The 14,238-nt window shown below is 34.2% G+C and overlaps 1 protein-coding gene across 1 annotated transcript; it reads left to right on the top strand.

The window, feature by feature from the left end:
* The first annotated feature begins 9,880 nt into the window (after positions 1 to 9,880).
* On the top strand, positions 9,881 to 13,853 carry LOC124931729 (pentatricopeptide repeat-containing protein At2g33680-like). Its single transcript, XM_047472277.1, has 2 exons — positions 9,881 to 12,710; positions 13,407 to 13,853. Exon 1 carries the CDS (start codon positions 10,140 to 10,142, stop codon positions 12,627 to 12,629), a length of 2,490 nt encoding a protein of 829 aa, XP_047328233.1. The 5' UTR covers positions 9,881 to 10,139; the 3' UTR covers positions 12,630 to 12,710; positions 13,407 to 13,853.
* The last annotated feature ends 385 nt before the right edge of the window (positions 13,854 to 14,238 follow it).

The raw sequence follows: 14,238 nt of genomic DNA, 5'->3' as shown, positions 1-14,238 counted from the left end.
CTTGCAAATACTAGAACATAACACATTAGACCCATCGACCACTCTAACCGATTGCACCTGGGTTGCTATGCTTTTATGGTCTATTTTCTCCAAAATCCTGCTGTTGATAAAATTGTGGGTGCTGCCTGTATCAATCAGGATCACCACCGGCAGGTTCCCAACTTTGCCAAGAATCTAGAGCGTTTGGAAAGCTTTAGACCCGGTCAAGGCATGTAAGGATATGGCTGGTTCATCCCTTGAGCCGAGCAATGAAGGTAGATCATCCAAAACAGGTTCTTGATCTTCTTGATTGGCCGAGACCATGAATAACTTTGATTTACACTTATGGTTTGGTTGTCATTTTTCATTGCAAGAGTAGCATAGGCCCTTCTTTCGCTTTTCATCCATTGATGCTGGGTCTAATTGCTTAACATGACCCTGGTTTGTATTTGAAGAGGACCCATATGATGAATTCTTGAAGTCAGTATTGGTGCTCGGCCCAGCTGTGTTAATATTGGATGGCGTGGGCAGCAACGATGCTTCAGCGCTGTACAAGTTACCACTGCTCATTAAGGACCGATATGTTGCTTCTTGGACTTTAGCCATGGCCATGGCTTCATTTAAAGAATCTGGGAATCGTAGCCTGATGCAGTTTGCAATTTCCTCCCTTAGACCGGACAAATAGCAATCTATGACGTACTCCCTTGGCATGCTATAGAGTTTTTGAGAGATCGACATGTATCGCAGATTATATTCTTGAACCGACCCAACCTGTTTTAAATTCATCAGCTGTCTCATTGGTGTGTCATGTATAGAGGGCCCGAATTGAGTCATAAGGTCTCTTTTGAACACATCCCAAGATAAGGCTTCCATATGATTTCGGTTTTGAAGATATGACCCGTACCACATTCTTGCTTCGCCAGAAAAATGAATAGGGGAGATTTCTAATTTAGTGGCATCCTTAGTTTTGTCCACTCTGAAAAATTGCTCGGCAGAAATTAGCCAGCCCTCGACATCCGACCCATCAAACCGAGAAAAATCGACCTTGGTTAGCCGAGTAGGAGGAGCATAGTGTTGGTCGCGGTTTTGGCCAGGGTGCGGGGGCCTAAATGGTGAAGGACCGTGGCAAAAATTATCATCATAGGGTCTGTGGCGGGGTTCTTGCACGTTTCCAGATGCCCCGCTCTCAAAGGCTGCCATTCTTTCTTCAGCCGCATCAAATCTTCGGTCTATGGCAGCTTGCATCGCGGCTGTTTGTTGGAACAGGTTTTCAATAAGGGCCTTGAGCGCATCCATTTCTGATTGCTGGCGAGTTTCTACCATGTTGAGAATCGGCCAGCTCTGATACCAAGATGTTAGACTTTAAATTATGACCGAGCCTTTCGAGTTCTTTAATTCAAGAAAACAAGTTCTTGATTGTAGGGACCAAGGACAAAATTCAATTCTCAAGCGCAGCGGACATAGAATGAGATGAGAATTCGAGGTTAAGGAGAGAAGAGGGGAAAAGAGAAATACCACTAGATTACACCTAGCGGTCCAAGAAGGGGGAGGAGGGCCGAGAGATAACTTAGAGCACCAAGTTCCAAAATATTCAATTCATAGCCCCAAAAAGTGGGGTGGGCATCACCATTTAAAGAGACTGGTTTACCCAAGAGTATTCATTACAACAAACTTTCAAAATAACAGAATTCAGTTCAAGAGAAATAAGAGAGAAAGTAAACAAAACAGAATTATTCCATAAAAAAACATAAACTGGCCCAGGTGGACACTTGGGCCGAGAGACGGGTGCATAAAATATTTTAGGACCGAGGTTTTTGATGAGCCGTCCGTAACACATTTATAGAGTTATGAACTAAGATTTCAAATTATGCGAAATTTAAAAATTAATATTTTTAATAATATATATTTAATATTTAAAAGATCTAAATTAATGTGAAGATATTGAATGTGAGGTTAGGTTAGGTTAGTTTTATATATAACAAATAATATATATATATATATATTTTATATCTTAACTTAATTATTTTATTACTAAATAAAAAAATTTAATTTTGTAGTGAGATTAACCATTATAAATAATATATATATATATATATATATATATATATATATATATTCAAATTATTTTACTACATTTTGTTTTATAATTAAATAAATAAGTTATAATATTAAATATATATTATAAAAGTTTTTAAATTATAAATATTCACTTAATAATTAAATTATTTAAAAAATAAAATATTATTTAAAAGTAAATAAAGAATATAATTGATAAAAAAAAATGAATAAAATAATATTTAATTATAATTATATTTAGAAGAATACATTAACTTATTTGTTATAAAAAAAATTAAAACCAGTAATATTGGATAGAAAAAGTTAATCAACAAAATTTGATATATTTTGATTTAAATTTATAAAAGAAATTATATTTTTTTCAACATTCATCTAATTTAATTAATTTTTTTATATTAAATGAAACTAAAATCACTTTTATTTTGATAATTTTAAAAATTAATTATAATTGTCTTAAAAATAATAATAAAATATTATTTTTCAAATAACAGTGGCAAACTAAATGAAAATAGACTATTTGATATATTAAAAAAATTATTTAAATTGTAAACGTTAGAAATAATTAATTATAATAACAATTAGGTTGACCATCCAATTTCATAACTTCTCTTCTTAAATTTAAAAAAAAAATTAAATATAAAAAAAAAAAAAATAATGGCCAGCCTTTTAACAAAAAAAGGTGGACATTTATTTTATTTTTTTTACTAAGAAAATATGTTTATATAATATAAACATTATTTTATAAGAGTTTTTTTTTCAATGTTTGGTGATATTTGAGAAATAATTTTCATGATGGTATGTACTCTTAAAAATTATCTCTATTTTAGAAAATTTTGAATTTATTTTAAAAATTCGATTCTTATCTTTTATTTATCCAATTATTTTCCATATTTGTAGACATATATTTAATTTTAATATTTTAAATTTTTAAGTATTAAATAAATGTCAATATCTGCGATTGGTGAAAACAATATAGTAAGTTAGTGAACACATGGGCTAGGGTGGGCTCAAGCCCCACCTAAATTAAAATCTTAAAACAATATATTTTATATAAGTATTTGACATATGACCTCTTACTCCAGTTGGCTAGATATCTAAACTAGGAAGATGAGGTCAGGGGGTCTCACATTTAATTTTAAAATATTATTTTTATCTACAAATTAATTCATAATTATTTTATTTTATACCAACAATATTTTCTAATATATAAATAAGATTTATTTATATAAATAATTTTAATTTATTATATTTTAAAATATAATTTTTATCTATAAATTAATTCATAATTATTTTATTTTATACTAACAATATTTTCTAATATACAAATGTTTATAATAATCCATAAATTTTAATTAATATATAAATAAGATTTATCTATATAAATAAAGTATAAAAATTATATATAAAATAATATAAATCATATAATAATATTATTTATTTTAAAATTATATTTATATAATAATTATACATTATTTTTTATTTATTTCAATATAATTAATAATACAAATTATTTATAAGGGTAAAATATAAAAATTAAAATAATAATAGTAATTTATATTTCTTAATTTTAAACTATTTCAAAATTTTATAAGAAAATATAAATTAATATTAATAAACAAGTTAAAATAGTTACATTGGTTTGATTCGATATTTAAATAAAGAATTTGATATCCCTGCTCAAAAACCTAACAAATCTCATAGAATTGATGTTGATGTAAGTTCTCTTAAACTTGATTCAACATTACGTATTCCGATATAGAAATATCATTTTAATCAAATGGATGAAATTAGACGAGCTTATATAAGATGAGGTCATATCAACCTATTAAGGATGAGTACCTGCCGACCAAATTTGAAAATCAAAATCGACGGTTTTAAAGTCATTGGTTTAAGAAATTTACTTGGTTAGAATACTCTCCTTTGAAAGATGTTGCTTTTTGTTTCCCATGTTTCTTGTTTGAACATAAGCAACCCCAAAAACCTACATTTACAATAGATGAATTCAAATATTGAAAGCGAGTTAATGATGTGGATAAATGCTCTTTTGTTATGCATATAGGAGGTAATATTTCACCACATAATAGGGTAGTTGAAATATCTTGATAATCTAATGAATATCCTTGTCATATTGACAAAGTACTGAATGCATAGTATTCAGATTAAAAACAAAATAACAGATTACGGCTTACAGCAACTATTGAAAACACTCGGTGACTCACTTTGCAAGCGTGTGCATTGAGAGGGCATGACGAGTCACCATCTTCGAATAATCGTGGAAATTTTATTGAAAGAAAGCGGAGTATAGAAAGTTAAATCTGAGATTCAAGTTGGAGTCAGCCCTAGGTAATTTTTTATCCTGACTCCGCTCCTGCTTCTAAACATTTATTAAAACTTTTAAATTGATGAGAATCGAGCTTAAAAGCTCAATAAAAGCTTTTTTTAAGCTTAAAAGCTTGAAATTATTTAATTGCGGATTCTTTTTAAGCTTGATTGATGGCTCGAGGTTTGGTCATTGTTGTTCTTCATAGCCAAAAGGTCCTATTAACATACTCTTAAGTCGGTTGAAGGACTGGGCTAAATTTGGGACATAATCATTAATGACATTCAACTTGTGTAATGAATTATATCCACATGGGACATGTTTAGAGCTATGGTTATAGGGAAGTTGATTATACAACTATGTTGATCATTTCCTTTTTGATTTGTCTTATTTGATGAAGTCCGAAAGAAAATCAAATGAATAATTGAACTGAATTTTCCGTTCGGGGCGGATTTTCTTTGGTTTGACCAGTAGTTGATCGGGAATGTAGTGACGATGGTATTTGTGTCCTTGTCCTGATCTCACCTCAATTTTGTCATGAACATTATAAACACAATTAAATATATAAAATCACTCATATATTTATTTATTTGTTATATTTTATAAGAGTTATAAATTTATATTTCTTTATAATAATATAATTTTCAATATATTACAATATAAATTATATTAAAAAATCGTTTATATAATTTTATTAAATAATGTTTTAGAGAATATGGTAAAAAGGGTGCTCCGCGGGAATTCTGTGAAACCGAATGGACGTAAATGGTAGTAAAAAAATTCCCGAAGTAAAACGGGGCGGGGATGATATATGCATTCCCCGCCCTATTGTCATCTATATCATGGTTGTTGTCGCGAGGAAGAAGACGATCTGGAGGCAACCTTAGAATGAATGCTTGAACACTGCATTAGTTCGCGTTCTGTCTGCATTATGTGTGCTTGGGCGTTATCCCTGTTGGCCGTGCACTTGGCCTCCTCGGCCTAGGTCTTGTTTATTTTATATCAAACATTTTTTTTTCTTTTAAAATTGTGCCTTTATTTTTTATTATTATTTACCTACAAAATAAATTAATACACATACAAATTTATTTATTTATTTATTTTTGTCTATTTTATTTATTATATTTTAAAATTTTATTTTAATTATTTTAGAATTTAAATAACTAGACATTTATCTAAATAATCATTTTATTTAATTAAGCCTAAATTTAATTAACTTAGAATTAATTGATATAAGATTCTCCCAAACAATTATTTACTTTATTTACAAACCATATTTTAATTATTTTTGAGATTAAGAATATAATTTTACTCTTAGACATTTATTTTAATTATTAATGGTTCAAAATTTTGCTCTTAGATATTTATTTTAATTATTTTGAATTTTATAATATTTATTCAAAATGTTTATTTATTTATTTAATTATTGTAGATATATAAATAAATATTTATCTAAAATAATTATTTTATTGGAGATTTTTTTCAATAAAATATTATTTAAAGACTTCAAATTTATTTAAATTTTTTATAAATTGAATGAACCAAATTTTAATGTTTTAAAAAATATTCGTAATAAGATATATAAATTATATAAAAAATAGAAAATAAATATTGAATTTATAAAGTACTAACGAAAAATCATGACTCATCTCATAATTTTTTATATATATATTTTAATTGTATTTTTAATATCAAATGTAAATATAATTATTTTTACTATTTATAATTTTAAAAGTAATTATAATTATAAAAAAAATATCACTTCAAAAAATTAGTATAAATTATTTAATATAAATAATTTGTCTATAATTGGACATGTTCAACTTAACTTAGTTTTAATATATTTTATTAAAATTTAAAAATAAATAAATAATTTGACAAAATCTTGGGTAAGGTAATTTAAAAAATATTTTTTTAATTTTCTATTTTGAACCTTTTCAAAATTAATTATCTTCTATTTTTATATTAAATAAAAATTGTCATTTTTATTTATTGTTGGACAAGTTAAAAAAAAATAAAAATAATTGTGATTTAACATTTTCTAAACAATCTATAAACCGGCAAACGCACATTTCCGGCTGAAACACCTCATGTCTCCTTATTGTCACGGGCTAAAATTCGACCCGTGCGGCACTAAGCTAAATCGACCCTGATTCTAGCTTAGAAAGCCTTTCTAAACACAATGCAAGAAGAACTCAAACGCAAGAAAGGACTTAGAGAGAGAAAACTCTTGAGAATAAGAATATATTGAAAGAATGCTTGATAATTACAATGGAATACATTCAGGGTATTTATAAGACTTACACGTATTAAATTAGGAATTACGTCTAATTACAATCTAATTACACTAATTTAGGATATTACTTCCATAGCAAGAATATCCCTACCTAATTTAGAATATCTCTTTAATCTTTTCCTTAATTAGAATATATATTATAATCTTTTCCTTGATTAGAATATATCTTCCAATCCCTTCCTTAATTAGATTATCTTCCAATCTCTTCCTTGATTACAAGATTTGCTGGGCCCACGTAGGTAACTGGGCCTCTCCTTGGCTAAGAAGATTAGCGCACTATCAGGCCAAAACTTTAATGAGCATCGACATCCCCCGGATTGGGTCGTGACTCTAATGGGACGTGACATACTCCCCCACCTAAGTCGTGGCCGTCCTCGGCACGACCCTAGACCGGTGCATGGTGATCTTCTTTCTGGCGTCCCTTGAGCGCTCTTCCTCCCCCTTTGCACGTCACGGCATTGGGTGCACTTATGGTCGTCAGCCTTAACCGATATAAGATGTTTCCCACACATCTCTCGATTGAACACAGTCCCTTGAATCTGCGCACAAGCCCCTTGAGCACATACCGCATAGACTTCAACAGTTGCGGGGGAAACTTCCCCATTTCCATCGTCCCCTTCCTTAACTGCACACCCTCTTAGATGTGCCCTTCTCTTCATATTCTTGGTGTCTCCCTCTGAATATGCCTGAGCACGATCTGCTTCTTTTCCCACGGACTTGGTGCGAGTGAAGGCAGACTGACTTTGGCCCACGTTGCCTGTGGCCAAACCTTGTGGTTCTAATGGTTGTGCGTTGTCTTTGGCCTTGAGGCCCTCGAAGGCTTCGACACACGCTATCTGGACTTCCTCGGGTACTTCCTCTTTTCCCTTGGACCCGTCCCCATCATCCATCTTGGCAAAAGTGGCAAATGTCTCTTTACCACGTTTGCGACCTCGAACGAATCGCATCGCTGAGAACCTGCTTATTCCCTCTGATTCTCTCCTTGTTGGAATCACGCTAGTCTTCCCGTGATCCAAAATGATTAAAGAATCAGAATAAGGCATTATGCAAGCGCGTACCTGATCGCACCATTCTAGTCCCAACACTACGTCGTAGTCTTCCATTGGGACCAAGGTAAATGAGACTGTCCCATTCCAGCCTCCGATCCTGGTGTGCACTCTCCTAGCCTCCCCATTTACCGGCTTGGCTACATCGAAGGACTTCACCGTCTCTCTTGTTGGGCTGATCCGCAGACCCAACGCATTGGCTACTCCTTCTCGCATGAAGTTGTGCGTAGCCCCTGTGTCTACTAGTGCCTTGATGCGTTTTTCCCCGTTCCAAGCTTCCACAAACAAAGAGCCTCTCCTTGTTCCCTTATCCGGCTTCGCAACACTAGTCTTCACAGCATTGAGCAGTCTTAAGGATCCTATTTGAGTCTCTTCTTCCTTATCAGAGGACTCAGTTCCTTTAACTGCTGCAACCTTTTCCCCCTTAAACGGGCACATAAACTTTATGTGATTATGAGCACCACAAATATAACAGGTTATTGGCTTACCCGAGTCATCGGCTTGCCTCCCTGAGTTTTTATGTGCATGCCCCTTCTTAGATGGGCGGTCTCCCCCACCTTTCTCCTGGTCCTGTGGGCGGTCTCCCCCACCTTCTTCCTCATCGTACCTGATGAACTTTGGCCTGTCCACAGACACTTTGAGCTCTATCAGTCTTTCTACAACCGTTATTGCTTCGGAAACGTCCCGCACCTTGGCCCTTTGCAGCTCCAAATGTGCCCAAGTCTTTAGGCCGTTAACAAACGCGAACAGTGCCTCCTGTTCTGTTAGACTGGGTAACTCGAGCATCAACTCCTGGAATTCCTTCACATACTCCTTGATGGTCCCTTTGTGCACAAGTTGACTCAACCTTTTCCTAGCTTCGTACTCGGCATTCTCTGGGAAGAATTGGCGTTTGAACTCGGTCTTGAAGTCTTCCCATGTTTCCATCCTCAAGGTCCCTCGTTCAATATCTCCTTCTCGCCTCCTCCACCACAACAATGCCATCTCTTGTAGGAAGAAAGGTGTTGTCTCCAACTTGTCACGATCATCAAGTATGCTTGATGCTCGAAAGTACCTCTCCATGTTCCAAAGGAAGTTATCCACTTCCCTTGTATTCCTCGATCCTTTGAATGGAGTTGGCTTAGGAACATCCATCCGTTGAGGTGCCACACCTCTATGTTCCCCTCCATTCCTCGCAATCCGTCTTTCCATCGATTCTAGCCTCTCCAAGATCTCCCTCTTGAGAGTCTCAACCATTGCATGGACTTCTCCCCGGATTGGATCAAGCACCTTCTGGCAGATGTCATTAACCTCCCCTCGAACCAATCCTAGCACTTCGTCACGAATGCTACGATTCAAACCGTTAATGATCCCCATTAACTCATTCTCCAACTTTTCAGCACCCTCGTCCAACATCGTCACCTTCTCGGCCACCGCGCTAAACACTTCGAGAGCTTCTTGGTGATCGCTCATGCCTTATTCAAGCCGGGTCACCCGCGCTTCCATGGCAACACCTCTCTCGACGGACTTATCCCTCTTGGATCCCTTGTCCTTATGTTGGCCGGTCGGAACCTTAGTGACGGTAGTTCGTGAATCCATTTCTTGCAGCTTGAATGCGGAAATACAACCTTGCTCTGATACCACTTGTCACGGGCTAAAATTCGACCCGTGCGGCACTAAGCTAAATCGACCCTGATTCTAGCTTAGAAAGTCTTTCTAAACACAATGCAAGAAGAACTCAAACGCAAGAAAGGACTTAGAGAGAGAAAACTCTTGAGAATAAGAATATATTGAAAGAATGATTGATAATTACAATGGAATACATTCAGAGTATTTATAAGACTTACACGTATTAAATTAGGAATTACGTCTAATTACAATCTAATTACACTAATTTAGGATATTACTTCCATAGCAAGAATATCCCTACCTAATTTAGAATATCTCTTGTAATCTCTTCCTTAATTAGAATATATATTATAATCTTTTCCTTAATTAGAATATATCTTCCAATTTCTTCCTTAATTAGATTATCTTCAAATCTCTTCCTTGATTAGAAGATTCGCTGGGTCCACGTAGGTAACTGGGCCTCTCCTTAGCTAAGAAAATTAGCGCACTATCAGGCCAAGACTTTAATGAGCCTCGACATCCCCGGATTAGGTCGTGACTCTAATGGGACTCTCCTAGAAGGCGCGACGGCAATCGCCATTATCTCAAAACTTGGAAGACGGCTAGGGTTTCTGCTAGTGATTCTCTTCTAACAATACTGATCGACAGTATAAAACCCAACATCAAAGTTTATGAGATCTGGATGATAGAGAAAGGCACCCGAAACCAGCAAAAGCTCAAAATTTTCTGATTATAAATACAGCACTTGAGAGAGAAAAATCAATAAAAAAATCTTCTTCGAAATGAATGCTGATTCAGAGTCGAAGAAAGAGCAATGCGCAACCCGCAAACTGGTTACCAGCGATTCTTATTACCCAGACAAATCTTGATTCATAGTCAGTTGAGTTCCGCCGCTTTTAACTCTCCATGGACTGGTAAATCGTTTTCGTCATCCTCAGCTGCTTTCGTATCCAATGAGCTGAGAATCAAGAAGAAAAATGCAGTTCCAAGGATATTTGAGTTGCTGAAACATTACGTTGATGCGCTTCGCTCTTTCACTTTCAAGGGTTCATTGAACGAGGGAAAGGGTATTCACGGGCAAGTTATCAAAACTGGTGCTGGACCGGATGCGTATATATGGAGTTCTTTGGTAAACCTTTACTCAAAATGTCGGGACTTTCGTTCTGCAGGTCAAGTGCTCGACGAAATGCCCCAGCGTGATGTTGTGTCTTGGACAGCATTAATTGCTGGCCTAATTGATGGTGGATATTGGGATGAGGGCATCCATGAATTCTGTAAGATGCATAAGGAAGGTTTGAAGATCAGTACTCATACCATTGCCGCTGCATTAAAGGGTTGTTCTGTATCAATGCATTTCAGTTTTGGAGAGCAATTGCATACAGAAGTCATCAAACATGGATTCTTCTCAGAAGTTTTTCTCGGTTCTTCTTTTGTGAACTTTTATGCTAAATGTGGTGAAATTGAACTTGCCCAGAAAGTTTTCTCCGACATGCCTGAACATGATTTAGTATCGTGGACAACCTTAATGGATGGATATGCTGATAATGAACAAGGAGAAACGGTATTGAAACTATTTTCCAGAATTGAAGAACCGGAAATAAAATTCAGCTGCTTTACTTTATCAATTGTCCTCAAAGGTTGTGCTAACTCTGATAGAATAACACAAGGTCAGTCCATACACTCATTGGCGATTAAGATTAATTCTCACCTTCATGAATATGTCAACTGCAGCCTTCTTAATATGTATTCCAAATGTCTAATGCAAGCCGACGCAATGAAGGTATTTCATACAATCAAACATCCTAATGTTGTTGCATGGACTGAGATGATTAGTTGTCATATTCAGCTAGGCCAATTCGTTGAATCTATTGATTTATTTCATGATATGGTTGGTAGAGAAGTGAAACCGAACCATTTTACTTTTGTTAATATGGTTAATGCAGCTACTCTTCTTGGTGATCATTTATATGGTAAGAGTATCCATACTTGCATATATAAACATGGTTTTACTTCAGACAGATTTATTAATACCGCAGTTATCAACATGTACATGAAATTTGGATCGGTTATCGAGGCCCGACAGGTATTTGACGAAATTACCCACAAGGATTCGAGCTCGTGGAATGCTCTTTTATCAGGTTTTCATGATATTACATTCAAACAGATGCTCGAGGAAGGTTTCGAGCCCGATATGTACACATTTGTTAACGTTTTAAACTCTCTAGACATTCGATTTGGAAAGCAAATACATGTCCACGTCATAAAGAACGGTTTCGACAAAAATAATTTTGTAGCGACAACTCTTATTTGCATGTACGCAAATGGTAGAATATCGGATGATGCACGATCCATCTTCGATCGTTTGCATGATAAAGATGTTTCGACATGGACAGCCATGATTTCTTGCCACGCTCGAAACGATGAATCTGACGATGCAATCAGATGCTTCTCTCGTATGAGACTGGATGGGGAGAGGCCTAACGAATGCACAATCTCAAGCTGTTTGAGCAGTTGTTTGGTTCTTGAAACTGGAAAACAGATTCATTCGTTGGCTATTAAGATCGGTTTGGCGATTGTTACTGCTGTTGCTAATGCGATCATCAATATGTACGTTAATTCTAGAGCTATAGAATATGCTGAGGCTGTTTTCGATGAATTGGTTGAAAGGGATGTTTTGTCGTGGAACACAATTATTTGTGGGTATGCTCAACATGGGAAGGGTAATATTGCTCTTAGAGCATTTCATAATATGCTAGACGAAGATTACGTTCCTGATAAGATTACTTTCGTAGGTGTTCTATCGGCTTGTAGCCATTCAGATGATTTGATTGATAAAGGGATTGATTATTTTAACTCAATGTTTGGCATATATGGAATTATACCCGAAATTCATCACTATGGTTGTTTGGTGAGTATTCTTTGTCGGGCTGGAAAATTTAACAAGGCTGTGAGATTGATAGAGGATTTGGAAATGAGCGAAAACTGTTTGATGTGGGAGAAGGTTCTTTGGCGATGTAAATTATATGGGAATTTGGAGTTTGGTGAGAAAGCTGCTTTGAAACTGTTTGAGCTTGAACCTGAAGTTTGCTTTAATTATATATTGTTGTCTGATATATATGCTGGAAAAGAAATGTGGGAGGAAGTTGCAAAAGTTAGAGGTTTGATGTCTAAAAGGGTGATTGAAGATGAACCAGCGCGAAGTTGGGTGGAAGTTGATGGGCGGTTTCATATGTTCTTTGCTCAGGATTGTTTAAATCTAAGGATTAGAGAGATTTGCCGACAGCTGGGAAGAAAGCAGACTTGACTACCTATTTTGGAGCTGAGCAAGGAATTTTGATCATTAGAACGATGAACCTTAAAATGGTTTCAGATTCTACAAAGCCAGGTTTTTTATTGAACCCTTTTGAATATATACTCATTTTATTGTGATGGAAATTTTTTTGGGTCAAACATAACACTTTATTAAGAGATAATTGACTACATTTGGAAACCCACAGTTATAGTGAAAAGAGTCTTATCTAAGAAATCAAATTTCTCCGATACAATTCTCACTTAAAACAATGGTCTAAAATGGTCCCATTTGGAAACACTTAAGATTTTTTTTTTACAACTAATAAATTCACTAGGCTATGATTAAGTTTAGCTTTCAAATATAATCTAGCTATGATAGTTCCTGAATTCAATCTTTTTGTATCTAGGTGTTTCCAAATGGGATTACAAATAAGAAAGGAACACAACCTAATGGAATACCAATAAACATAGATTTTCTAGCATGTTTCGCCTTAAAATATGCAACCTGATTTGTCTCTCTATACACAAATTTACCGAAAAACTTTGCTTAGGTTGTAGCGTAAATTTCTGACATCTCCATTGAATCTGATTCAATCACAACATTTTTTGAAGTTTTGTATGTGATGGGTATGGGTTGAACCTGAAATTAAATATTGTACATTTATTTTTTTGAATTATATGTAAAAAACATATTTATTTGGTGGGTGTCATGCTAGTTATCCTTTATTCAAAAAATCAAATAAAATAATTTTCAGTGTTTAGTGTTTTTTCTAAACATACTATCACGTAGATTGCAGACATGGAGTTTTTCCATTAATATTTCCTGCTCCTAAGATGATGGCCGGTTTGTCAACTGTGTCTGGAAGTGGAGTCGGTTGAACAGGCGGCAGTTAAGGAGACTGACAAACTGCTCCTTCAAGGCCCTGAAGAATGAGAAGATAAAAAAAAGCGAAAAAAAATGTGGAATTGTTCCTTCAAGGCTATCTATGGTCAAGAAACTTGATATAGTGACGATCACCAAATTTATTGTTGGCTGTGGAATATCATGATGAATCTATTGATTTGAGATGTAAGCTAGAGCAATATCATATTGGTTAAGCCTTAACATGGCACATGAGAAATAAGATATAAGTTTGTTATGGTTACTGTGTTAAATGCTTGTTTTTTATGGTTTAACATGTGACCGTTTTGCTTGCTTTACTTTTAAGGTTGATTCAAATCACATTAGTGCACATCAATAAGGTGAAAGAGAGAGTTATACGGTTTAATTTATTATAGTTATACTAAACTTTTTAGTTTAGTATATATTTACATTATTATCTGTTTTTAGTTTAGTATATATTTACATTATTATCTGTAATGAGCTTTATGGGTAGTGTATATTTTGTTATGTGTTTAAAATTTTCTCTTTAGGTCTAATATATGCCCATTTTATTATTTGTGATTGTATGAGTCATGATAGCTAATTCCAAAATATTACTTGATAAACTTTTCCTCATTTATGTGATAAGAAAATTTTAAATTGAAGTTTGAGTTGTGGTGCATTTGTGCATCAAATGCGTTCAAATATTACAAAAGGGAAGGAAAAATAAAATAATAAATAAGAAAACAACAGAAAAATT

Source organism: Impatiens glandulifera, chromosome 3 (assembly GCF_907164915.1).
Source record: "Impatiens glandulifera chromosome 3, dImpGla2.1, whole genome shotgun sequence".
Classification (NCBI taxonomy): domain Eukaryota; kingdom Viridiplantae; phylum Streptophyta; class Magnoliopsida; order Ericales; family Balsaminaceae; genus Impatiens; species Impatiens glandulifera.
The sequence above is the reverse complement of the archived record's forward strand: the minus strand, read 5'-3'. Positions and strand labels throughout refer to the sequence as shown.